This window comes from Panthera uncia (assembly GCF_023721935.1).
Source record: "Panthera uncia isolate 11264 chromosome C1 unlocalized genomic scaffold, Puncia_PCG_1.0 HiC_scaffold_3, whole genome shotgun sequence".
Classification (NCBI taxonomy): domain Eukaryota; kingdom Metazoa; phylum Chordata; class Mammalia; order Carnivora; family Felidae; genus Panthera; species Panthera uncia.
In genome coordinates this window covers 7,481,441-7,508,978 of record NW_026057584.1, presented here as the reverse complement: position 1 = coordinate 7,508,978, position 27,538 = coordinate 7,481,441, and the positions used below count along the sequence as shown (strand labels likewise).

The 27,538-nt window shown below is 51.8% G+C and overlaps 1 protein-coding gene across 2 annotated transcripts in view; it reads left to right on the top strand.

Moving 5' to 3' along the window:
• The first annotated feature begins 7,139 nt into the window (after positions 1–7,139).
• The window catches only part of EFHD1 (EF-hand domain family member D1), a 42,321-nt gene continuing 21,922 nt past the window's right edge, over positions 7,140–27,538 (top strand). Inside the window, exons 1-2 of one of the 2 annotated variants that reach the window (XM_049614678.1) lie at positions 7,772–7,858; positions 23,353–23,918. In XM_049614678.1, coding sequence (XP_049470635.1) covers positions 23,818–23,918 — 101 coding nt within the window. In that variant the 5' untranslated portion in view covers positions 7,772–7,858; positions 23,353–23,817. Of the gene's footprint in view, positions 7,859–23,352; positions 23,919–27,538 lie in introns of both variants that reach the window. The other variant, XM_049614677.1, reaches the window with a different exon arrangement.

The window sequence follows — 27,538 nt, the reverse complement described above, 5'->3', positions numbered from 1 at the left end:
GCAGAGAGAGGGAGAGAGAGAATCCCAAGTAGACTCTGCACTGTCAGTGCAGAACCTAAGGTGGGGCTCAAAATCGCCAACAGGTGAGATCATGACCTGAGACGAAATCAAGAGTTGGGGAGGCTTAACTGGCTGAACCACCCAGGCACCCCCCCCCCCAACAGTTACTTCTCATCACATTTTCTTGAGGCTTTGACAATGACTGGAGCATTCTTTTTTTTTTTTTTTAATTAAAAAAATTTTTTTTAACATTTATTTATTTTCGAGACAGAGAGAAACAGAGCATGAATGGGGCAGGGTCAGAGAGAGACACATAGAATCCGGAACAGGCTCCAGGCTCTGGGCTCTGAGCTGTCAGCACAGAGCCCGACGCGGGGCTCGAACCCACAGACTGATCTGTGAGATCATGACCTGAGCCGAAGTTGGAAGCTCAACCGACTGAGCCACCCAGCCACCCCGACAATGACTGGAACATTCGAACTGGCAGGCCAGAATAGCCCTGATAGCAATGGAATGCCTAGAAGACCACACCCCCACAGTCCCTTCCCAGCCTGAGATCACAGGCCTAACACATACCGACCTGCACCCAATACCATGCACTCTCTGGCAGGTCTCTTGTACCTCCCTGAACTGCTCCCATCAAACTTTTGGTGTCTATCCTGTTGGCAGAGAGGCCGGTTATGAAAGTTTTTGAGCTGACCATATAAATGTGGGTTTACTTCTAGGCTCTCTTTTCTGTTCCATTGATCTCAGTGTATGTCTTTTTAATATTTGGTGTGATGAGGGGCGCCTGGGTGGCGCAGTCGGTTAAGCGTCCGACTTCAGCCAGGTCACGATCTCACGGTCCGTGAGTTCGAGCCCCGCGTCAGGCTCTGGGCTGATGGCTCGGAGCCTGGAGCCTGTTTCCGATTCTGTGTCTCCCTCTCTCTGCCCCTCCCCCGTTCATGCTCTGTCTCTCTCTGTCTCAAAAATAAATAAAAAACGTTGAAAAAAAAAATTAAAAAAAAAAAAAAAATTTGGTGTGATGAAATGGAAGGCACTTCTGCTAAAGACCAAAGTGTGGAAGTCGTCCTGAGCATAGCATTTGTACGATTGACTGAGCCACGAGCGGAACTAGCCCCCTTTCCCAGCGAGTACTCTTTCTTACTTGAAGGAACAACTGACCGACTATGGTTATCACAGTGGGGTATTTGGAGACACTTTTTTAAACAAGGAACAAAGTGAACCTGTCACTTCAGGATAAACAGTTGGTAGCGTTTGCCATCAATATTTGAGCTTCAAGCAAAAATTAGAATTTTGGAAAACTTTAATATCACGTAAGTGAAATGTGTCAACATGACCAATACGTAATGCTACAAAATTGTGCACCAATCAAGGGTCCACTCGATGCTCAAGATAGATAATCCATTCGTTGTAACAGAGTGCGAAGAGTTTGGACTGTATGTCTTGTTTCCATGTTGCAATTAGACTTCAAGAAACTATCACTTATCTGAGTCTTGGCGAAGTATCAAAGAAGACAATAACCAAATTATCTGAAAAGATTATTCAAATACTCTTTCTTTTTCTGGTTAAATATCCAGGTGTATTTCCAGCCACTTGTGGAAGGCTGGATTTTCTTCATGTACCTCAAACAAAGCAACAAATCAAATGCAGAGGTGGATGCTCTATTCAACTATTTTTTTTTTTTTACTCAGACAGACATTAAAGACATATACAAAGCTGAACACAATGTTCTCACATTATGTATGTTAATATGTAATGGGTTGTTCTTGTCATTTTTTTAAATACCAGATTTGTTGACACGTAATTCACACACTACAAAATTCATCCTTTTGAAATGTACAATTCCGTGGTTTTTATATATTCATGTAGTTGTACAACCATCATCACTGTCTCATTTTAGAATACTTTGAATTCAATGAGGGATGGCATGAAGAAACTTGGAAAGAGCCCACGGTAGCAACAATTAACTCTTAAAAATTTTTTTGTTAATGTTTTTATTTATTTTTGAGAGAGAGAGACAGAGAGACAGAGAGTGAGTGGGAGAGGAGCAGAGAAGAGAGAGACACACAGAATCCAAAGCAGGCTCCAGGCTCTGAGCTGTGAGCATAGAGCCCAAGGCAGGGCTTGAACTCCGGAAATGTGAGAAGACCTGAGCTGAAGCCAGATGCTTAACTGACTGAGCCACCCAGGCGACCCTCCAACAATTAATTTTTAAAGGACAAACATGTTCCTCTAAAACAAAGCAGAGCCCTGAAGTTTTGACTTGTTAAAGAAGTTGGAAACGCAAACATAAGCAGGACAGAATGCCTCCAGGGATGGACGCTACCCCAGGTTTCTGCTCTTTTGGAAAGGTTTTTCCCTTTTTGGAATTTAGTTCATTCCATCTTCTTTGTGACTTGCAGATCAGCCCTTCCCAGAGGGCCCAGAGACCTATGCCAACTATCCGAGCTGAAAGACGTTTCTGTTCTTGTCCAAATGTCACAGAACTGGAAGAGGACTCAGAGGGAGGACTGGCAAATTGTCTTTTCCGAAGACGGGCTCAATAGTACATATCCCATCTCACATGCTATCCCTAGATGTGATGCTGTCACTCCTTCGCCGAGAGATGGAGATTTATATTCTCTCTCCTTTGTGACTGACTGTCTTGACCAATAGAGTTCAGCTCTGCTATTCCTGAGCCTACATCATAAAAGGCGACTCCTTTTTTGCAAGCCTGCCCTTGGAACCCAGCCTCCTTGTTATAAGGAGGCTCAGGCCATGTGAAGACGCCGAGTATAAGTGTTCCAGTCAACAGCCCTAAGGAAGAACCAAGCATTAGCCAGCATCAGTTCTGTACCTGGGGGGGGGTTCAAGTCTTCAGATTCATTCCTGCCCCCTGCCTTGGAGCTGCTCCCACTTAACCCAAGTGGGTCAGGAAAGAGATTCGTCCCATGAAGTTGTGCCCAAATTGCACACATGTGAGCCAAGTAGATGTACTTTTTTAGAGCCACCAGGTTTGGGGATGGTTTGTTACACAGCAATCACTGAAAAAGAAGTCTTAGAGTTAAAACACATTTGGTCTCCCTACGAAAAGCAGAACCTCCTTTAGCCACCCCAGGGGAAAGTTAGCGGCTCACCAGAGGACAGCAGGGTGAAGAAGCACTTTCAGCTGCCCCACAGTGAAAATATCCACCTGCCAATACTTGATTTTAAACATAACATTTGTTTTCTGATGATAACAGTGTTTATACTCACTGTAGAAAATTCAGAAAAACGAGAATTAACAGAGAATGAAAACGATCTGGCTTCTCACATTTACAGCTTTCCCTTTACTCTTCTTTATATAGAAATTTCTTTTACAGGGACACCTGGGTGGCTCAGTCGATTAAGCGTCCGACTTCGGCTCAGGTCATCATCTAACGGTTCCTGAGTTCAAGCCCTGCATCGGGCTCTCTGCTCATTGAGCCCACTTTGGATTGTCCGTCCCCCACCCCCACCCCCAGCCTCTCTGTTCCTTACCCCCTGGTTGTCTCTATCTCAAGATAAATGAATAAACTTTAAAAACAAGAAATTTATTTTACAAAACGTGTGTATCATATTTGCACAGGACTAGTGATATTGACCCATCATTCAGCAGTCATGTTTTGAGTTTGTCAGGCACCCAGCTGGACACTGCAGAAGGAGGGCTGGAGAGCAGGGCTTTTCCAGCAATGGCAGTGACTGTGATTCACCTGGGGTCACTAGTGAGATACCGAGACTTCTTTCTTGGGGGGGTGATTGGGAGTTGCCTGGTGAGTATCGTGGGTATCTGTGGCTTTGCTGCCAGGGGTGGGCACGGCTTCGGAGGAGTTCCATCCTCTGCCAGTACCTCAGTGGCAAGGAAACTTGGGGGAGGCCTGATGGGCACAGCCACCAAACTCTGTCCCTTGCAGGTGACATGCCTTTTGAGTTGCACCCAGGGGACAGCTCATATTTCACATGCACACTATGCAAAAGTACTTCCTTAGAGATCCACTGTGTAATATAGAGCATGTATTTTGGATTTTAAGGTTTAAGAGAATAAATCTCACGTTCAGTATTCTTACCAAAAAACTGCCGAAAACAAAACCCAAGGGGACACAAGTAAATTTTTGGAGGTGATAGATATGTTTATTACCTTGATCATAACAATGGTATGACAAGTGTTTGCACATGTCCAAACTTTAAGTAAACCTGTAAAAAAGAGGGCTTCATCCTTTAGAAACATTTAAAGGACGAAGTTGAATTGCATTCAAAATCCACTCTCAGGAACATGAGAAGTTTCAGTGTTATGTTCCATTCATAAGTGATAGAAAAGGCAAAGCTATTAGTTTGGTTTTGAAGATCTTATTATATTTTTATTTAATTTTAATTTTTTTTTTTTTTAGTAATCTCTACACCAAACATGGTGTAGATCTCATGACCTGATCTCATGACCCTGAGATCAGGAATTGAGCAGTCCACAGACTGAACCAGTCATGTACCCCAAAGCTATTAGATTCTTTAAATTTAACGTGAACTGTGGTAAATTTTAGCATGTGAAACAATTGTTTACATTTTGTATTACCTTTTTATGCAGTTTCTTGTTGATGGAGAATATTAATTTAAAAAAAAATTTTTTTTTAAGTTTTATTTATTTTTGGGACAGAGAGAGACAGAGCATGAACGGGGGAGGGTCAGAGAGAGAAGGAGACACAGAATCTGAAACAGGCTCCAGGCTCCGAGCCGTCAGCACAGAGCCCGACTCGGGGCTCGAACTCACGGACCGCGAGATCATGACCTGAGCCGAAGTCGGCCGCTCAACCGACTGAGCCACCCAGGCGCCCCGGAGAATATTAATTTTAAATCCTTTTTTGGTGTGTGTATGAAATATGTCACATATAAAGTACTCAAAACAGAAGTGTCAACAAAGCAAAGGTAGTCACCACCATCAGGTCAAGAAGGGTAGCATCCCGTGATGTATTTAAAAGGGTCCATCAGGGGCACCTGGATGGCTCAGATGGTTAAGCGGCCGACTTGGGCTCAGGTCATGATCTCGCGGTCCGTGAGTTCGAGCCCCGCGTCGGGCTCTGGGCTGACGGCTCGGAGCCTGGAGCCTGTTTCCGATTCTGTGTCTCCCTCTCTCTGACCCTCCCCTGTTCATGCTCTGTCTCTCTCTGTCTCAAAAATAAACGTTAAAAAAAAGTTTTTTTTAATAAAAGGGTCCATCAATCGTCATTTCAAGCATAAAATCTAATGTAAAAAGGGCTGCTTTTGCAGAACCAGATACAATTGTTTAGTGGGAATGTTAGATTTTATTTTATTTTTTTTTAATGTTTATTTTTGAGAGAGAGAGAGAGAGACAGGGTGTGAGTCGGGGAGGGGCAGAGAGAGAGGGACACAGAATCTGAAGCAGGCTCCGGTCTTTGAGCTCTCAGCATAGAGCCTGATGCGGGGCTTAAACTCTCAAACGGTGAGATTATGACCTGAGCCGAAGTTGGCCACTTAACGGAGTGACTCAGGTGCCCCTAAAATATTTTATTTGAGGGCACTTATGTGGCTCAGTCGATTAAGCATCTGATTCTTGGTTTTGGCTCAGGTCGTGTTCTCACAGTTGGCGGGTTCGAGCCCATCAGGCACTCTGCTTTCAGCACAGAGCACGCTTCGGATCCTGTGTCTCCCTCTCTCCCTGCCCCTCCCTGGGTGGTTCTCATTCCCTCTCTCTCTCTCTCTCTCCCTGTCTCAAAAATAAACATTTTTAAAAATTTTTAAAGATTTTATTCGATACCCTTATTTAAAAACTTAGTATTTCCTAATACCTTTTTGTTTTAAATAACTTCTTTAAATTTTTAAAAATTCAAAAATTTAATTTAAATCCAAGTTAGTTCACATATACTGTAATAAATGACTTCAGGAGTAGAATTTGGTGATTCATCATTCACATATAAGACCCAGTGTCCATCCCAACAAGTGCCCTCAATTCCCATCACCCATTTAGCCCATCCCCCCACTTGACACCCTTCCAGCATCCCTGTTTTTTCTCTGTATTTATTTATTATTTTATTTTTAATTTTTAAAAAGTTTATTTATTTATTTATTTGAGCGACAGAGAGAGAACGAGCAAGCAGGCTGCGAGGTCATGATCTGAGTTGAAGTCGGATGCTTAACTGATTGAGCCACCCGGGTGTCCCTGTTCTCTGTATTTATAAATAACTTTTAAAAAAGATTTTATTTGTAGAGGTGCCTGGGTGGCTGGGTCAGTTAGACATCTGATTCTTGATTTCTGCACTGACGGCACAAAGCCCGCTTGCAATTTTCTCTCTGCCCCTCCCCTGCTTGCGCGCTCTCTCTCTCTCTCAAAACAAAATAAACTTAAACATTATATATTTTATCTGTAAGTAATCGCTACACCCAACATGGGGCTCGAGCTCAACCCTCAGATCAAGAGTTGCATGCTCCACCAACTGGGCCAGCTAGGTGCCCCCAAATAACTCTTTTTCATTAGCCCTCTATAGATGCCCCCAATCCCTGGCAGGACCTCTGCTTGCCCAGTACACACACACACACACACACACACACACACACACACACCAAAAGCTGGTGCTCAGTCTCAGGCCCCAGCGCTCAGCCGGGGTCACAGACACGCCCCGAGGTCAGCAGCCCACTAGGTGGTCAGAGCAGAGTGATCCAGGCAGAGGCGGACCAGTGTTTACAACGGTTGGCTGATGTAACAGCCATCTGCATCAGCCTTCCTTAGGGACAATGACGAGTTTACTTGTTTTGCCCCCTTGTTATTAAAAGTGCTGATTTATTTATTTATTCTTGAGCTTCTTTTTCTCTTCTTTCTCGCGTCACAGAAAAAGCCAGAGCCCCCGAAGCCACGCTGGGGTCTTACCTCCAGGGGAGCCACGAGTTTTGTCTCCTTTGCTTGCTCTCTTTTCTGTTTGCTTATTCGTGTTTAGTGTTTTGAGTATGTTTTGGCAACATTTACTTTCAACGAATGTTAGAAACGCAGCCCTCCCCCCCCCAGGGGGCGCCTCCCACTGCCAGACCTCGCGGCCACTGGGTGCCACTTCCAGCCATGGGGGCGCGTGGGTGTCACCTGAGGGAGCTCGGTTTTTCCCACCCCCAGCCGGTCCTGGGCCGCGAGCACCTCCAGTCGGGGTATTTCTGTGGAACGAGAAAGGAACCGCCCGAGCGGTCGGGAAACTTTCCCGCTGCCGTTTCCCCGGGGACCGCAGGGTCCCCTGTCTCCCTCCGAGCGGGCTCGGGCGGCAAGGTCGGAGTTGATCGGAGGGTCCACTCCGTGTCCCGGGGGGCGGTCAGCCTCCCGTCCCGAGCCCCGGGCAGGGGGCGGCGGGTGGGGACCGCCGGAAGCCCAGACACCTGCGGCCCCGGGCCGGCCGGGCGGTCCCCGAGCGCCGGCTCCTCCTTTAAAGCGGCGGCTCCGCCCCGCCCGCGGTTCCACCCAACCGCCGGATTCCGGCCGCCCTGGCAGAGCGTCGCAGCGCCGCGAGCCCGCGAGGAGCGCGCCGTCCGTCCAGTCCCCGCGTCGGGTTCCGCGCCCCCGGGTCCCCAGGCCCGCCGCCATGGCCAGCCAGGAGCTGGCGCTCAAGCTGCAGCGGCGGCTGCAGTGGGAGGAGGTGGAGGAGGGCGGCCTCCAGCCCCCGCCCGGCGCAGCCCCGGCGCCGGAGCACGAGTCCCCCGCCCGGGCGCCCACCGCCTGCGCCGACGCCGAGCTGAGCGCGCAGCTGAACCGACGGCTGGACATCAACGAGGGCACCGCGCGGCCCCGCCGCTGCAAGGTCTTCAACCCCTACACGGAGTTCCCGGAGTTCAGCCGCCGCCTCATCAGGGACCTGGAGAGCATGTTCAAAAAGTGAGCGCCCCGCGCCGCCCTGTGCCTTGCGCCCCCCGAGCGCCCTGCGTTGGGGACCCGGGAGGTGGGGGCGTGGTGTGTGGGGGGAGGTGGGGGTGGGCGGGTTTCCCGGCTCTGCTTTGTGGGACTGGGTGGGATAGTTTAGGAGTTCCGGGGGTGCCCTTAGCATTTAACCCACGCCCCCGAGGCCCTGCGCGCCCCGAGTCCGTGCTGGCGCGTCTGGGGGCGCGCGGGGGGGGGCGGTCCTGGCCCGGCTGTGGAGGGCAGTGGCCGCAGCTCTCCCGGACTGAGCTCAGAAGTTCCCCGGGGCAGCGGAGCCGGAGTCCCACGCTCCCGGGTCCCGACCACGGGTCCCGCCCCTGCGCCGCTGGTTGCGAGATTTGCCCGCAGCGCAACTTCTAGGAAACAGAGTCGCGCAGCGGCTCACCTGCCAGCTGTATCTCCCAAGGGAGAAACTAGCCCCGTTGTCCTTTTATCTTTTAAAACAAAAGGGGATAGTTATCCTTGGCTGCCGCTCGGGGTCTGATGTACCCACAGAGGCTGAGAACTGGGAGTTTGTTAAACTCGTTGCAAAAGATCAGGACGTTCCTGGAGCGAGTGTGACTAGGGAGCCTCCTGGGGGCGTCGCCTTATCTGTTTTACCCTTTCTTGTCTTTGGGGCAGTAGGCGCCCGTCGCAACCGGACGTGGCAGCTGGCAGCGGGTCCTGCTGTGAAAGCCCCGCGGAGCCGGGGAGCTGCTGGCGCGCCCCAACACCGGGCGATGGAAGCAGCATAGAGAGCCCCCTCTAGTTGTCTTTGTATCCTGCGAGGTCCCTGGACCTCAGTTTTCTCATCTGTAGAGAGAGAGAGCAGCGATGGTCCCAGCCTTTTAAGGCCATAAAGTATTTTGCACACCGTAAGCTTCTAACCGAGCTATTAATATTATTTCCAGAATTGGGCCAAGACCGGAAAAATGCCTGGGGGGGCGAAAGCCTCCGGCCAGGTCATACTTAGGGCGTTTTTAAAAGCGCTTGGAATGTGTTTGTGCTCCGCGTTGAGGTTCTATTTAAAGGCTCTGTGGCCGGCACTGGGTGGCCAGAGCCTTGGCCCCTTCCTGAGGCTGGGCTGCTGTCCAGCCTCGGCCTCTGTGTGGAGGTCAGTGGAGGCTGGCACCTGGAGCCTCCCTGCCTCCTCTGTTTCCCTGACACCCTGATGTCCCAGTCCCTGGCTTGCAAGCACTGTTGTCTGGTGTTCACACCTGGTGGGTCTAGTTTGGGCAATTAAGGAAAGCTGAGTTGGGGCAAAAAAAAAAAAAAAAAAAAAAAAAAAAGGCATTTGGAGTGGAGATGGAAAAGCAATGGGTACTTGGTTTGTCAGAGCCCCTTTGATTTATTTGGGAGTATGCTTTGGCTCCTTTGCTCCCATGTCCCAGCAGTTCCCAACAGTCCAGCTGGACTGGGGGGGGTGCATCTTGGGGACCTCCTTCTTCAGTTTGCTTTGGGATGACTTGGGTTTCTTTTATTTATTCTACTTTTTTCTAGAACAATCTTTGAAAGGTTGAGCTTGTTTGTTGGCTACATAAGAGTCATAAAGGGAGTCCACATAGAGTAGAGGGCCTTAGGAGGACAAGCAAGGTGGCATCCATGAGGAAGCAGGCTCTGGAAGAAGGTCAAGCTCAAGGGAAGGCACGTGTGGTCCAGGGTCCCAAGAGAGCTGGCCAGTCCAGCCTGTGCGTGGTGCCACACGGTGGTTCTCCAGAGCTGCGGTGTCAGTCAGAATTCTAGGTTGGGTTTTCTGTCATTTTCAACCCAAAGTGGCATAAACAAAAAAGGAGGTTAATGGGCTCATAATTGGTGTCAGGTATGGCTGGACCTAGGCGCTCAGATGATACTATCAGTGCTTAGTTTCTCTTTTTCTTAAGCCAGCTTCCTCTCTGTGTTGTCCCCGTTCTCAGGTGGCTTATCCCTGGTGGTGGCAGTCTGGCCACAGCAGCTCCAGTCCAGGGGGAAAGGGTAACCACAGCAAAGGCCTTATTGTCTCTCTCTGCCTTTAGCTTTGCTATTGTTTCTTACTGGCTCTCAACCAATTGCTGTGGCCAGGGGACTTGTTTGCTCTGATTGGCCAGGCCTGAGGCATGTGCTCCACCCCTGCAGGGAGGAGTACAGCCCTATCTCTAGCAGACTTGGCCTTGGGGAAGAATGGCTTTCACCGGCAAATCTGGAGGCTATTGCTGAGGAGGGAGGGTCAAATGCTGGTGGCTTGTGAATGACCTTCCCGGGTCATCCTGGACCCAGATCACTGGCACTTTGTTTACCTTCAGCCACAAGTGTCAAGGCTGGATTGCATGGCTCCTGTCGGCAGGGAGTGGGATCCGAGGCCCAAGCTGCTGCGGAGACGCCTTCCTGGGAACCATCCCTGTGTCCCAGAAGAGGAGAGAGGCAGAGCTGCTCGAGTCAGCTGAGCAGTACCTGGAGACCCCAGCACGGCAGGGGGAGCAGTGTCACCTTTGGATTCGAACAAGCATAGGGCTGACAGGGCCTGGGATCTGTGACCCTGAACAAGTTACATGATCCCTCTAAGCCTTGGTTTTCTTGCTGGTAAGATGGGCACAGTGCTGCCTTCCCCTGAGGGCCAGGTAGCACTGCGGCTACCGGGGCTGGGGCCACTGGGGAATGCTGTCTTTGTTTCCCCACTGTGTTTGGAAAGGCCCCCCGGAACGTGATGTCAAGACTCAGTTATGTATCATGAGTGTGGGGAGGGTGGGGACACAGCCCACTTATTCCAGGGTCATTAGCTGTGACTGTGACCGTGGGCAAGTTGCTTAACCACTTCTGGCCTTTCATCATAGAATGGAGGCAATTGTTCCTTTCAAGGGGTTTGGTGAGAACCCGAGACCCCTTTGGCTCCAGCCCTGTGTCACGCCTTCAGGCTCCCCACCTCCTACAAAAACAGGGATTGCATGACCCCAAGGCTGGGCTTCCACAAACTCGGCATCCTCCCTCCTAGCTCATCGGTTTACCTTCAGGGTGCATCTGCCCAATTTCGCTTGTTGTCCCGACCCCACTAGGGTCAGCGGCCCCAGGTTGGGAGATTTGTTACCTAGACACTTGTGACTCGGCTCGGCAAGTGACTCTAGGTGATGGACAAACCCCTCCTCTTGTGAAGGGGCCCTGCTGTGCCTTCGGTCACTAGGCTAGACCAATCGCCCTGCCACGCCTTGGTGGGCTTCCTGCCCTCCTGCCACCTCAAGCTCCCTCCAGATGGCCAGCTGGCTCCAGGACCTGCCTGAGCCCATCCGCCCAAGGGGCCTCCTGTCCCTGCCGCCTTTGCCCAGGCTGGGGCAGGCCGCCTCCACCCAGAAGGCTGCTGTGGGGCTGGCCATTCGGGGATTTGCCACCTGCCCCAGCCTGGCAGTGCTGCCGACCCTCTGCAGCCTGCTAAGGAGCTCCTTGGTCCCAGCTTTGCCCACAGCCCAGCCCTGATTCCCTGCTGGCCCGCTTTCATATTTTCTTCTTCCTGTTGTCCTGCGTGACTTAAAAAAACAACAAATTTTAAACTATGCATAGTTAGGTCCTCTTGAAAACCTGACGGCTCACTCCTGCATTGACCCCTGTCTTCAGCTGCCTTGGCCCTCACTGAGGGCCGGGCGAGGAATCCCCTTACTGGGGTCTCCCGGGCTCCTATGCTGCCTGGAGGAGCCCTGCACCTGCCGACCCCTGCCTGACTCTCCTCCCTGCCCTGTGACAGTGTCACCTGCCACAGCACCGGTCCAGCCAGCACTGATCAATACCGTGCTTCTGTCCCCAATTGAAGTGTGGCCTCTTCCAACCTTTTTCTTTTTCCTTTGCTTCTCTACACATAAAGAAAAGCATAAGCATCTTATAAACCCCCAAGAACAGGTCACACACCAACTTATTTCCCATTGTCTGGCTTTCCACACCTGATGCACTGCCGAAGCAGGGTTGAGGCTGTAAAGAGCATGAGCGCAGAGCCAGGCTTCCTGGGTTCAGACCCAGACCCTACTTCTTGCTACCTGGAAGGCTACTTCGGGCAGGTTACTTAAGAGCGCCGTGCCTCAGTTTCCCTTTCTGTCAAGTGTGGATAGAACAGTACCTGCCTTGTGGGGTTATTGTGGTTATTAAATAAGCTAATGTATGTGACACAGTTAGCTCAATGCAGGGCCCTGGGTGAGGGCCCAGGAGATTTGCACCCCTCATTTTCAGATGATCACATAGCTGTAGTTTTGGTGGATGTGCAGATTTTGGGTCGTCCCTTTTCTGCTCAGTAATTCAAAAGCAATGTCTAAAAAAAAAAAAAAACAAAAAAACAAAAAACAATGTCTGATCGATCCTTTGAAGTTGATTCCTCCTGCAGTTTGAGCTGCAGAGTGGCGACCTAGCTGCTTGGTGAGTAATTGGTCCCCCTGGGGCTCTGCCCTGACCTTCTGCCCTTCCAGGCTCTGTCGATGGGAGTCACTCGCTCCACTGCTGGAGGACTGGATTAGGGTCCTCCGGCTGCCGTAACAAAGTACCGCAAAGCCGGTGGCTCAAAACAGCGTGAATGCATTCTCTTACCCTTCTGGAGGCTGGAACCGGAACCCAGGGTACCGGCAGGGCTGTACGAGGCTACGGGAGCTTGAGGGAAGAAGAATGAATCCTTCCATGCCTCTTGTAGCTTCTGGTGGTCACCAGCAATCATTGGCATAATCTTGGCTTACAGACCCGTCACTCCGATCTCTGCCTTGTTCTATCACTGTCCGCGCAGAGCCCGATGTGGGGCTTGGACCCACAAACCATGAGTTCATTATCTGAGCGGAAGTCGGAGGCTTGATCAACTGAGCCACCCAAGTGCCTCAAGTTTTGTTTTTTTTTTTAATTTTTGAATGTTTACTTATTACTTTTTTAATTAAAAAAATTTTTTTTAACATTTCTTTATTTTTGAGAGACAGAGGCAGAGCAAGACAGAGCACAAGTTGGGGAGGAGCAGGGAGAGAGGGAGACACAGAATCTGAAGCTGGCTCCAGGCTCTGAGCTGTCAGCACGGAGCCCCACGTGGGGTTCGAATTCATGAACCTCGAGATCATGACCTGAGCCGAAGTCTTATGCTCCACCCACTGAGCCGCCCAGGTGTTCTTGATGGTGTTCTCCTTGTATGTGTGTCCTCACGTGGCCCCCTTGTAAGGACACCAGTCATTGGATTTAGGGCCCACCCTAATCTAGTACGACTTCATCTTAGTTTAATTTATTGCATCTGCGATGATCCTATTTCCAAACAGGATCACATTCTGAGGTTCTGGGTGGCCGTGAATTTGGCAGGGGGCACCCTATTCAACCGTTACCGCAAGCGAGCAGGGCTTCCCAGTCCTTGAGGCACCATGACCACCTTCTCCTTGCCTCCTGAGGGATTGGGGAGCCGGAGTAGGCAGGCCTGCCCAAGGAGGCCCTCGGATTTGGGGACGTCAGAGCCTTAACCAAAGCCTCCATATTCCTACCCTCAGCAGGAGGATCGATCTTCCCAAAGCCCAATCTTAATGGAAATGGAGCTGCTATCTAACTACAAAACACAGAACCGACAGCATTACCCTCCACCCCTCCCTTCACCCCCACACCCCCAGTCGTCCCAGGAGGGCACTCACTTTCAGCAAAAATTTCAGTTTAATCAGAGTTGCCAGATCCAGACTCTGATGTCGCCTTAGTTCACTCAAAACCTGACTTGATGGGCATAAAGTACGCCTGTTCCTTTTGTTCTGAGCTAGAGAAACGCATGCAGGTACTGCCGAATGTGCTTTGATCTCTTAAGTTTGATCTTTCTATTTGCAAGTGTTGCTTAGGGATGTCTTGCATTGTCAAGGTTTCGAGGAAGAACTGGATCCCTCCCCCGACCCAGCTGTGAGGATGTTGGGCTCCTGGGCTGGGGGTCACTTGTCTTTGTACCCGGCTGCCAAATGCTGTGTCGTAGGAGGAAGAGAATTTTCGAGTGAGTGTGGGAAGCCAGAGGCATCATCATCCTGGCCAGAGAAAGCTCCCTCTTCATTTCCAAGTGTGTCACTGGATAGCCTGAGCCAAGAGAACAGTGGCCTGATTTTAAACGAAGAGTGAGAAGGCCCAGAAGAAACTGACTCTGGGTTCGTGTCCAGGGCCGTAACAGAAGCTGGTGGAGGTCAAGGCTAGACGGGAAACTTTAATTACCCAGGGCTTATCTGGGGGCCTCTTTCAACAGGAGAGACTGAGGGTGGCCACTTAAGGGTAGGACCCAAATGCAGCACCTCAGGGGCGCCTGGGTGGCTCAGTCGGTTAAGCGTCCGACTTCGACTCAGGTTATGATCTCATGGTTCGTGGGCTCGAGCCCCACATCGGACTCTGGGCTGACTGACAGCTCAGAGCCTGGAGTCTGCTTTAGATTCTGTGTCTCCTTCTTTCTCTCCCCCTCCTCTGCTCGCACTCTGTCTCTGTCTCTCTCAAAAATAAAGAAACATTAACAAAAACAAAAACAAATGCAGCACCTCAAAATGTGGCTGCTGTGTTTTTGTAGCTACACTAAAAGTTTGTCTTTCATTCCCCCAAAGAAAGGGTGGGGAGAGGAGCATTTGGCTCTGGGAAAGTTGTCTTTTTATTGAGAATCCGAAATGGTGATGTCGTAGATGCCCCTCCAACGCCCACGTCACCACTAAGCCCAGAAAAGGCGAGGATGTCATAGGACTGTTCATTTCTTATGTTGCCCACCCTTATCCCATTTATTTTTCTCCTCCTTAGTCTCCTCCTTGAGGGAGGGAGAAAGGGTGTAGACTTAGAGGGCAGGCGTTTGCAGTAGAGGTGCAGAGGGGGGAGGGTTACTAGGGGGGAGGGGAGGCAGCGCACCCACTCTCAGGTGCATCTTCTGAGCGAATTGACTTTGAAGATGAGGAAGGTGCCTTAGAGAAAGGCGACGAGAGCTTCTGACTCCTGATTGGAGTTTCAGTCCACGGTGACCTGCCTTAGATTTGAAATTCCCACACCCGCACTGGATTTTGCACATTTGACCTTGCCGACCGTGGGTGGGGCGAGAGAACCCTGGGCTAGTCTGAATTCCTGGGGGGCGTTCAGCCAGAACTCAGGCTGGCTTCTGTTTCGGGGCCCTGGTCTCTGGCAGAAAGACACCTTGACTTGGAAGTATTTCTTAGACCTGTTCAAGCACTGGTTGTTTCCATTTGCCGAATGAGGTGTGCTGACCACCACGGAGGGGAACTGGGAGGGGCCTCCCAGCTCCTGGCGGTCTGATCTTTGCAGGGAGTTTCTTCCTCTTCCTTGCTCCCCACTCTCCCCACCTCACTCCCTCTGAGAAGTCTCCTCCACCCTCGTTACAGAGCCTTCACATTTCATGAGAATCACATTTCATGATTCATTTCATGAATCCCTTGCAAGGTTAGTTAATAAGTGCCTGGTTTCAAAGCTGTGAGGTCTCAGGGGCTCTATTTATACTCTAGCCGGATCGTACCCATAGTCCAACTAGTAAATAGAAATAGAAATACCTCCTTTCAGGGCCACCTGGGTGGCTCATTCGGGTAAGCCTCCGACTCTTGATTTCAGCTCAGGTCATGATCTTGCAGTTCGTGGGATCGAGCCCCGCGTCAGGCTCTGCGCTGAGATTCTCTTTCCCTCTCTCTCTCTCTGCCCCCTCTTCCTTTCTCTCTCAAAATAAATAAATAAAATGAAAGAAAAAAAAAGAAATATCTCCTTCCTTTGAATTTGAGGAGGGTCCTCACGGTGTGGCTGAGCCAGTGGTCTCTAAAATGTGCTGATTCAGTCGGGCCTTGGGAGCCACGGCCACCAGACCCGGCGAAGAGACGCTCCTTGGAGGAGCCCAGCACACCCTCCAGGCTTTGCACATGTTTGCTTTCAGTTTCCAGCTTCGTGAATATCTGCATCGTGTGCACCCTCGTGTGTCCACCCATGTGACATGTGTGCTCACATTCACTCTCACCCTCACGCATTCAGTGCCTGTCCTCCTCCGCATCATATAGTCCTGCCTCTACAAGCCTCTTTCAGCTCCTGTGTCCCTTGAGTGTTAGTGATCGAAGGGCATTACTGGTCCTAAATCCTAGATGATCCTTGGAAGGCCCAGGTACAGGGACACCTGAGTTGTTGGAGCAAGGACCACACTATCCTGCAGGATGAAACTTGATCATAGTCAGTGCTCTGCCAGGACATAGATTTGTTGGTTCCAAGGCTGCGTGACCTTTTGTGACCCCTTCCCCAGTGTTCTCACCTCTGGGGTCCCACAGCCATCAATGTCTATACACTTGCTAACCATAATCTGCTGTGGTACCATAATGATGATGATGACGAGCCCTCTTATCTACTGTTTGTGAGCCATTCATTCATTCATTCATTCAGCTAAGCACCTGCTGGGTGCTGGGATTGCACAGATTGAACCAGAGGAGACACTGCCCTTGAGAAACTCAAACTCTTAACAGTGAGCTGGATTTTTTTTTTTAAGTTTGTTTATTTTGAGAGAGAGAGAAAGAGCATGAGCAGGGGAGGGGCAGAGAGAGAGAGAGGGAGAGAGAGAATCCCAAGCAGGTTCCACACTGTCAGTGCAGAGCCCGACATGGAGCTCAAACTCACAAACGGTGAGGTGACATCACGATCTCAGCCGAAACCAAGAGTCAGATGCTCAACCGACTGAGCCACCCAGGCGCCCCAACAGTGAGCTGGATATAAATGATGCTGCTGGACAGGAGGATTGCAAGTCCTGGAAAGGCCAGCCACCACCCGTGTGCAAGACACTTCATATGGCCTAGCGGCCCCCGTGAAGATGTGGGGAACACTGTGACTTCAGGCTGCTGCATTCAGGGTAGGGGTCCCGGTCTTTCTGGATGTAGTCAGGGAAGAGCAGCCAGCCAGGACTGGGAGGGGATCCAGGTCCTTGAGCGAGGGAAGCCCTGGCACTGAGGGTCCTCAAGGGGAGGATGGCAGCTGACTGCTTGAAGTGTGATGGGGACCCACTTGACCATGGAGGCCACAAGGAAAGGAGTCAATAGCTTTGGTTCAGTATAGAGAAGAAGACTTTCTCGTGGTTGGAGTGGTTGAGAAATGGAAAGAATTGTCTGGAAGGTGTTAAGCCTTTTCTCTGGGGTTTCACTGGAATGCGGGTCGCCCAATTCCTTGGAGTGAGAAGTTTCCGGCAGGGCTTAGGGAGGCTGGGGGATGGAGTATTGACCTTCAAGTTTCCTTTGAGCCCTATGGTTATAGCTGGAGCTTGTTTTATCCTATCCTATCCTATCCTATCCTATCCTATCTTATCTTATCTTTTTTTTAAACTTTTTTTTAAAAATTTTTTAACGTTTATTTATTTTTGAGACAGAGAGAGACAGAGCATGAACGGGGGAGGGTCAGAGAGAGGGAGACACAGAATCTGAAACAGGCTCCAGGCTCCGAGCCGTCAGCACAGAGCCCGACACGGGGCTCGAACTCACGGACCGCGAGATCGTGACCTGAGCCGAAGTCGGCCACTTAACCGACTGAGCCACCCAGGTGCCCCTTATCTTATCTTATCTTATCTTATCTTATCTTATCTTATCTTATCTTATCCAGAGAGCACAAGCTGGGGAGAGGGGCAGAGGGGGAGAGAGAGAATTTCAAGCAGGCTCCACACTCAGCCTATGCAGCCCTATGCAGGGCTCTAGCCCACAACCTTGGCTGGGATCATGACCTGAGCCGAAATCAAGAGTCTGGGGCTCAACTGACTGAGCCCCTCACACACCCCCAGAGCTCTTTGCCTCAGGTCTTTGGAACCTCTGAAATCACATAACGAGTTGCGGGCACCCATTTGCTAAGGGCATCCACCTTCTCGCAGGGTTTAAGGCCCATCTCTCCACAGCTGAGATCCCCTGGTTTGGAGGGAACAGATTAGAATCTCACAACTAAAAGAAAACTTAATCATTTTTGTTGTAAAATTATGATGTCCCTGTTCAATATCTCTTGTAAAATAGTAGAGCTATTTACGACTTGTGGAGAGTGGAAGCCACAGGATCTTCTACTCCAAGGGATGGCTGCCATCAGATTAGGTACCAGTTCCTGAACGTGAGTGTTGAGACTGTATATACCGTTCTGCCTTGTATCAGTTGGGAGGCCCTTGGCTCAAGTCATGGAAAACCTTGCCCTGAACCCAACAGTGAAGAATCATCTCGTATAACAGGGTGTCCAGAGGATCCGGGTGGCCCTTGGGCATGGTTGGCGGTTGCTGTCGGAGACTCGAGTTCGATCCTCCCCACCCCTCCAGTCTTTGTGTTGCCTTCATCTGGGGTCGGGTAGCAAGATGGTGAGTTCCCCAAGTCACATTCAGCTGTGACAAAATCAGAGGCAGGAAAGAGCTAGAGTTCTTGTAAACAATGAGGAAATCTTGGGACGCATGGGTGGCCCCATCGGTTGAGCATCTGAATTCAGCTCAGGTCATGATCTTGCGGTTCTAGAGTTCGAGCCCCACATCAGCCTTGCTGCTGTCAGTGTAGAGCCCACTTCAGATCCTCTGTCCCACTCTCTCTCTCTCTCTCTCTCTCTCTCTCTCTCTCTATCTCTGCCCTTCCCCTGCTTATGCTCTCTCAAAAAAATAAAACATTAAAAAAAAAAATGAGAAGTCTTTCCCAGATGGATCCCCTAAGGCAGCCTCTGGCATCCCTTTGGCCAGCATTGGGTCAAGGGCCCACCCGGGCCAGTGACTGCCCTTTCCTGAGGGGCAGGAACCTGGCCAAATGGAGGTTTGTAAGGGAGAAAAGGAGGGGTGGAGCCCAACGGTGTTCCTTTTGGGTCTTTTCCTGACCAGTGGACCATGGCTCTCTTGTGTCCATCTCTGTTTTTGTATATATAGGAGGGGCTTGGATTCTGGAGACCAGGCAGGGAGCAGCCCATGACTGGGACCTCTTAGATGCCTGAATGTGGAAGTCTTTCCTCTGGGACACTCACTGCCACCATTTTAATCAAGAGTCCCTTTGATTTCTTTCTTTCTTTCTTTCTTTCTTTCTTTCTTTCTTTCTTTCTTTAATTTTTTTAATGTTTATTTTTGAGAGAGAGAGACAGAGACAGAGCATGAGCAGAGGAGGGGCAGAGAGAGAGGGAGACACAGAATCCAAAGCAGGATCCAGGCTCTTAGCTGTCAGCACAGAGCCCAACACGGGCTTGACTCAAGAACTGTGAGATCATGACCTGAGCCGAAGTCGGACCCTTAACTGACTGAGCCATCCAGACGCCCCGCCCCACCCCTCCTGCCCCCACCTTTGATTTTCTCTTTGCCTGTGGCTATAGATCCCTGGCAGCTAAGAGTGTTGTGTATTTGGGGGTGGGGATGTGTCTGTGTCAACTGCCCTCTCTAAGCCAACTTTCAGTAAAGCTCCTACTTTGCCTCAAGTAATCCTTCCATTTTAACAAAGAGTTTGGCCGAACACCAGCCATCTCAACTCTGGGATGGGAGGGCCCAACTGGCTTCCTTGGGCAGATTTCACCAATTATACTCCTCCTCTGCTTTTTGTCTTTGACGATTGTTTGCTGATGCCTTCCTTTTCTCAAGCTCCCCCTCCTCAGACCTCCTTTGTCCTCTTTATCATCATGACTCTTGTATCTCTGATTTCCTCTCCTTTTAGAAGGGTCTACAGGTGGATCCGCAGTGAGTGCAGGGGACCAGCCGCCATCTTGGCTGGCAGTCACATGCGTTGATGTCTCTCATTCCTTTTATCGTCTTCTAGTATTGTGTTGAGAGGGGCCCCTCTCTTGTAGGAGGGGTGGGTGGAAGGGTATCCAGGCCTGATTTTATTTTCTCTCAGTCTTAGCCTAACTGCCCCCCTGTGTTGTGGGATGAAAATAAAGTCTTTGGTTTTGGAGGTGAGCCAGTGCCAGCAGCAGCCTCCCTGTGCCGGTTCCTGGTTCCAGGCCAGGCGGAGCCTTAGTGTAGGGGGACGGGCGGGGAGCAGTGGACTGTTCCCAGCCACACCGGGGTCTGATTCTGAAGTGAATGGTGTGAATAGTGTGGCTGCCTCTGGGTGGACAAAGGCTTAACCTTCTGCAGGCTTGGATCAGATTGGAAGGAAGTAGGAGGACATTGTCCAAGACATTCAAACTGCGTCCCCAGGGCTGGCCCCTCTGCCCCTTCCTGGTGGGAACAGAGGACGGATTGAGGCTGCAGCTGATGCCAGCTCTGGGGTTAGACACCTCCGAGGGGGACCCCCAGGCCACCTGGCACTGCTCAGGGAACACTGATCGTGCCTGGGATGGCAGTCCTGGCATCAGCCCTCTACTGACAAGGTCTGGCTGCTGACCGTCCTAGCTCTGCGTCCATGGGGACCTGGCGAGCTCTGTCTTGTGTCTTGGCCTTGGAGAAGTGCTGTCCCCAGATCCAGCGCTGCCCTGCTTGGCCTCAGTGATAGGGTCTCTGTCCCCTCCCTAAATGCCTCCTCATGCTTTGCCCACCCCACCCTACAATGGTCAGCTTTACTGAGCCCTGGGCTCCCCCCCCTCCGCCAAAACACCTAGCAGTCACCACTTGTAGAGTACCTACTGTGTGCAGGCACTGCTGTTAGCCTTTGCATCTCAAACACCATTAGGTGGGTTCTGTTGTCACCCCGTTTCACAGATGGGGACCCTGGGACAGAGAGAAGCTAGGTAGCTTGCCCAGGGTCACCCATCACGTAAGAGGTAGAACTGGAATTTGAACCCAGAAGGCCTGTACTCCTGTTCCTTGTGCCACTAGCCTCTCTCTCTCTCTTTTTTTTTTATTAAAAAAAAAATTTTTTTTTAAACATTTATTTATTTTTGAGAGACAGAGCACAAGTCGGGGAGGGGCAGAGAGAGAGGGAGACGCAGAATCCGAAGCAGGCTCCAGGCCCTGAGCTGTCAGCATGGGGCCGGACATGGGGCTTGAACCCACGAACCGTGAAATCATGACCTGAGCCGAAGCCGGATGCCTAACCGACTGAGCCACCCAGGCACCCCTAGCTTCCCTCATTAATGTCATTATTACCCCCATCTGCTCAGGCTCCAGATCTCAGCCATCCTTGTCATCGCCCCTGCAGTTTGCCCGGGACAGCTGGCCTCCCCTTATCCATCTTACATGTTGTGACCTCTTGCCAGAGCCCGGATCTCATCACCTTGCATCCCTCTTCAGAATCCTCTGTGGGTTGGGGACAACATACAACATTCCATAGCTCCCCATTGCCCATGGGATAAGGTCCAGGCTCCTCATGATAACCTGTAAGGCCGGTCCCTGCCGGGTGTCGCATTCTGCTGTTACCAGTTGCACCGGCCTGGCCCTGCTCTTGCTGGGCTGTTGCCCGTCCCCTCACCCCGACTCTCCTTACTCTCCAATTTCTAATGGATCGCACTTAGTATTGTTGATTCTTGTGACGTTCCCCTCCCTCCATAGGGTTTGTCCTGGGAACGCAGGCACAGGTCTTTATGCTTGAGTGGGGCTGACTTCTTCTCCAGTCCCCATGCCCACCCCAGGGCCAGGGTAGGGGTGACTTGACTCCTGTGGAGGGGCTGAGCTCTGCCTCTGGAGCTGCACTGTGGCCCCAATGACTGCCTCTGGGGAGCTTCGCAGCTCACAGGCTGTCAGAGGAAAGGGGGGGCCATCGTGCGGGCCATGCGGTTCCCTCTAGCGGTGCCACTGACCACACGCCATGCAGGCACAGGCCTGTAAGTGAGATGTGGAAACAGGTAAATGACCACCTTCTCAGGTTGTCCCCAATATCGTTTGACCACTCGGCATGCAGTCAGAGCCTTAATTAGGTCCCTCTGGTTCCAGCCCCATGTTTTTTGCACTACGGACCTGCAGGTCCCGTGGCCCCCAGCAGAACTGCTGGGTTTGAGGTGGTGCCGGCCCAGAGCGGGGGATGCGGAAAAGGACTGGCTGGCAGTGAAGTAGTGGGACGGAGATGGACACCGAGGGCCCAGAGGCTGCGGCCCCGGGTGCTTTTCCTTCCTGTTTGGAGGGACGGCCGAGTCCCCCCCACAGGCCACTTGAGTTGGGCCTGGGGCCCCTGGCCTCCCCTTCTTCGGGGCCTTCCCCTGCTCTTTGTCTCTCTGACTCCTGGGTTTGAGGGCTGAGGAGCAGTGGGGGCACTGCTAGGGCTGCCCCAGTCCTGACCGAGTTGGTGTGGAAGCCTCGGGTTGTTTGGGGGAAGCCGTCCCCCCAGATCCACAAGGCTCCTGGGAACGTCCTGGAGAGTTAGGTTTCCAGGGGGGCACCTCTGGCCTTGTTTCCTGGCCCCTCACCGCTTTTATAGGAAGTGTTGGGGAGGCACTCCATGCCGCACCTTCCCAGCAAAGGACTGACCTTGCTCAATTTGACATTCCTGGGGAGAAGAACCCAGGTAGCCTCCCCACCCCCATTGCCCTCGGGAGCACGCAAATCTCCCAGAATGCCTTGTGGGAGCAGACTCCACTCCCTCCCTCTGGGACATCCCCGCACCTCTGGACTGGACTGGTGACAGTGGCTCCCTCCCTGGCCTCTGCACTTGTGCTCCCCTGTTCCTGCTCCGCCGTCCCAGCCAGCCGCCTCCCTCCCCTTCAGCTCTGCCCAAGTTCCGGCCTTATCGCGCTCAACAGCCTCTTTGTACATCTGCCTGCCCGCCGGGACTGGTCTTTGTGCTTTGCTTCAGCTCTGGAGAGGCCCCAGGTAGACGGGAGCCAGGTGGTGAGCGAGCAGATGAATGGAATCAGGGCGAGCCAGGAACTGATTGGAAATCAAAGACTCTGAGCTCGAGCTTTAACTTAACTCCTCAGTCCCTGTGTCACTGTTGTACATCCCCCCCTCCCCCCCCCTTTAGAGTCTGCTTCCTCTTACTTTGCACGCAGTTGTAACACACTTGGAGATCTGGTTTCCGGGCCTGCTCCCAGCCTGAGGCAAATTGGAGGGAAGGAAGGAGGGAGGGAAGAATGGAGGAAGGAAGAAGAATGGAGAGAGGGAGGACCCTCTAAAGATAGGAAACCAGAAACTCAGAGACCTGGGCATCCGGACTATGGAGGAGAAACAACTGTCCTGTGACCTTGGGGTGTCCTGAGACTCATCTGGATAGGCACCGTTAGGGACATCCACGGAGAGCCAGGAGCATCCCTGGAAAGGCCATTGGCTTTGGGGACAGTCTGGCACAGTGCCCTTCTCTGACTTGGCAGTGCCTGGGCACCACAGGTGTTGTGAAAATGGAGGTTCTGATTCAGCAGGTCTGGGGCAGGGCCTGAGATTCTGCGTTTCTAACAATCCTGGGTGACCACGATGGCACTGATCTAGGGACCACACTCGGAGCAGCCGGTGCCTGCCTGTTTGAAAAGGCAGTGCCTGATTTCCATACAAGGCCTTTCGCGATAAAGAAAAGCAGGGGAGCCCCAGGGTGCTGGAGTGGATGCCACCCTCCCACACCAAGACATTTTCTGGGGCACTGCCATCCTCCCGAGAACCACCCCCTCCCCCACCAGGGTCCCTGGGGAGTTTCTCATAGCTGAGCCTCAGACACACAAAGGCTGCCTGGCTTCTTTCTTCCTAATGGCAGGGTTATTCTGGCGAGGTGAAAACCAAGAAAACCCAGGGGCTCTGCACGGTGGAAGCTGAGAGAGCAAGTGATTCACGGAACCAGGAGGGGCTGAGCACTGGATGGACACTGGACACCTAACCCTGCACCCTTGCCGCTGTCCCCTCGTCCCCTCCCTAGTGGACTTTGGTGGGGTTGAAGTTAGGGGTTAACGGCACCCTTTTGGCCAGGCCAGGGGCTTTCCCAGGCCATCGGCCCACGGCTGTGGGCATGCCGGTGAGGGATCCCAGCCTGCCACACCCCACCCCACCCCACCCCACCCCACCCCAGCATGTAGTGCCGGCCCCAGTCACTAAAGATCCTTTCTGAGTGACCCCTGGCAAGAGACCTCTCACACAGGCTGGGCTGGGCTGCCACTGAGCACGGGCTTCACGGAGAGTCTGAATAAGGGACCTCGGCAGGCTGTGGATTCGGGTTTCCCCCAGAATGCTAAAGATGGCGACAGCTGTTCGAGGTCCGTTTGAGAGTGGGCAGCTCTTCAGAGCAGGCGCCCTGGAAGCTGTCTTCCTCTTCATGGCTGCAGACAGGTACTACTTTTAAAAATAGCTCCCTCTCCTTGGCTGCTCACTGGGTGCCAGGGGCTGAGTGCAGGCCTGTTATCTCCCTGCAGGGCACAAACAGCTCTTCTCCTTGTACTCAGTCTGCAGAGGGCTCACCAGCCTGAGTGTCTCCCAAGCCAGTGGCGGCACTGGGTGTCAAGGCCGGCCTGTGTCTCCAGGGCTGTCTCCAGTGCTGATGGGACCAGAGTCTCTCCCGGGCAGATCCCGGAGAGTATAAAGATGACCGGGACTGAGGGCCTTTTAAAGCAAAAACCATGGGAAAAGTTCAGCAACTCAGAGCGGGGGTGGGGGTGGGGTGGCTAGAAGGAAATCCCAGGAAGCGAACAAGCATCAGGGTCTTGAGTTGACGGGTGGTTTTTCTTTGACATCCTGGGTTGCCTTCAATAAGAAAAATAGGGGTTACATTTTACATTCTTGAAAAGAAACTGGTACAAGGAGCTAAGATGTTGGTAGGGGAGGAGCTGAGGGCTTCGGGGGACTCCCAACAAGCCTGCCAAGCATTTGAAAGACGGAAACTGTGGAGAGGAGAGGGAACATTTCCACGGTTTGAAATAGGGGGAGGGGAATGCAGGTTTAGGCTGGGCTTGCAGGGAGAAAGAAAGCCCCAGATGGGCCTGGGGCTAGGGCTCCATGCTTTCCCCTGAAGCCTGGTCCCACACCCCCAGCCTGGGAAAGGCCTTCTGTCCCTGGTGGCAGGGGTTGGAGGCGTGGGGTGTCTTAGTGGGTGGCCCTGCCAGCTGTTTTGTGCAGGTGGGCCTGACCTGGGTAGGTGCTGTTCCCTTTCCATGGGGCTGGATTCCAAATCAAAAGGAAGGTGATAGCATTTTCACAGGGGTGAGGGGGGAGGGGGGGAGGGGGGGAGGGGGGGAAGGAGGCAAAGGAGGCAAAGGAGGTTTCCAGAACGCAGAAAACAAATCCAACTGCATGCACTTTCCCACAGATCTGAACGTTGGTGTGAGATAGCCAGTTTGCAGAAGGCCTTGTCTAAAGGTGCTTCCATACTAGCCCCTCCCCAGGGACTCTGAGCAGAGTAAAGATGATGGTTTTGCCTCCTGGCCCAGCCTTGAGGACCTCTGCTTCCTTGTCACCTCAGCTTTCTGCAGCCACCCCCACCTCGAGATGTGATAATGTAGTCCTAGAACCTTCTGAAGATAAAGGCCTTTTTTTTTTTTTTTTTTTTTTAAATACCTTACTTCCCCAGGAATCTTCTCTCTACCGTAGCTTTGACTAGTCTCTCTGACTTTGCTAACTGTCACTGGAGGGCGACCTTGGCATTCTGTTAGGACTGCCTGAATATCAAGTTTTATTTCCCCCCAAATTAACCCCGGTGACTGGGTGGCCCTGCCCAGGGTTTGGGGTGAGAGCTTGGGCATCAGGCTAGGGGTCCACCGGCTTAACTTCAGCAGACCTAGTGACCTGGGGCTGGTTGACCTCCATGGGTCCCAGTTTCTTCATCAGTCCTACACCCCTCACAGAAGTTCTGGCGGGTCAAATCAGATGAAATTTATTCGAAGGGCTCGGCTGCCGAGACTGTTTCTCCAGATGTTTGCAAGATGGCAACACTGAAATTCTCTTGGTCAAAAATTAATGACTTTGCCTATTCGGGACTCTGCACCATGGCTCCGATCATTTCTGCCAAAGCCTTTAAGGCATCAATTGCAGACGGTATGCATCTTACAGTTACAATAGCAGTCTCTTTGTTGGGACATTGAGTGACCTCTCTGGCCCCTGAGCTCTCACGGGGTCGTGGGGCACATAGTATAAACTCAGTTAATGATCATCCCTGCCTTCTCTGCTCCATGTAAAGCCAAGGACCTGCTTGGAAGTCCCAGGTTAGTTCTCATCCCCAGGAGGTGGCTTCACTGCATACTCCTGTCACCATCTATCCAGTGGGGTGACTAATTACCACTTCACAGCACTGTTGGATTAAACGAGGTGATTTTGCACAGTGCCCAGCACTTAGTAAGCTCTCAATAAACCATAAACACAGGCGGCTATTATTAATTCTTCACAGGGCTGTTGTAAAGATGAAAAGGATTAGTTTACGAGACAATGTGTGGTGAGCTGCAGAGCAGGCCAGGTTTAGTTATTGGGCGCTTTGCATCCCATGGTGTGCGCTGCTCATGTGGTCATGGGGTGCTTTGAGAGGAACAGATAAAACAGAAAGATGACGAAGGGGCCCTGGGAGGTTTTTCCTGCCTGTCTCGCAAACCCAGGTCCTGAAGGAAGTGACCGTGGACAAGCCCTCGTGGAGGATCACTTTGAAGAGGGAAGGACGCACTTCCCAGCTACACGGGGAGGGGTGAGGACGCCACTAATGTGTCACTTTCTAATCCTGCCTGGACTTACTTACATGGCCCCTGGCCAGTGCTTCAGGCAGGAACAAAGGCAAGCAAGCAGCCTTCCCTGAGTCCCGGGGAGTGAAAGTGGTAGCCGGCTCATCACCCCACTCTTCCCTGCCCTGCTCGGCTTCGGAGATGTCCCTTCCACATCTACACGCTGGCTTTGTTGCTGTGCCAGGCTGATGGCCCCCTGTGCGACATAGACAGGCCTGCCTAGATACACCTTTGGCCCTTTCCTCCAGCTGGGGTTTGCCCGCTGCAGTGCTGGGTGGGCTTTTTCCTGGCACTGACTCACCGAAGTGGTCACCTTTGCCTGCCTCTTTAAAGATTTCTTTAGGGGCGCCTGGGTGGCTCAGTCGGTTAAGGCTCTGACTTCAGCTCAGGTCATGATCTCACAGTTTGTGGGTTTGAGCCCTGCATTGGGCTCTGTACTGACAGCTTGGAGCCTGGAACCTGCTTCAGATTCTGTGTCTCCTTCTCTCTCTCTGCCTCTTCCCCCGACTTGCACTCTCCCTCTATCAAAAATAAACATTAAAAAAAAAAAAAAAAAAAGAAGATTTCTTTAAATTCCTTTAGCCTGTTTCCAGACTTTGCTGACGCCCTTTCTGACATGTTTGTCCCTTTTCTTAGGCCTGGAGAATGTTTCAGGCTTGAAACAGTTTTTCCAAACCTTCTCGACTCGTGCCGGTCAGAACCCCAGAAGAGAAACAGAAGGCTGACATCTCAGCCCCCTCCCTGTGCATGAGCCCGTGGCACCAGCCCCACTGGGGTCCCCTGGGGGAGGTCGTGCTTGTTGTAGGTTATGTGAGCAGGGAACCCTGGTCGGTCCTTCACCCTGACCTGTTCTTCTCTCCTCCATCCTCCTTCCCAGCTTCTCTCCCATTCTGGGCCCTCCCCTCACTCACACCTAGGCTTTTGCTGCTCCCTTTAGAGACCCCAGCCATCTTTGCCTTTGCCCTCAGTGATTCACATCCGAGATGCACCGTCCTTCAGAACTTCGGGTCTCCTGCTCTCTGCAGACTTTGTGTTGAAACATGCACCGTGTGCATTGCTTATTGACATATATTCAAAATCTCGGCGTGACAGGTACCATTGTGGTTGTTTAACCCAGTCCTTCTAACACCAAATTGTTGTGAGATGCGTTGTTGTGTGTTCTTTGGAGCGCTCGGCGACCAACGAGTTCCGCCTTCTAGTGGAAAGTCCCCAAAGGCAGAGGATTGTGTGATCAAATGAGCCTGTGTGCTC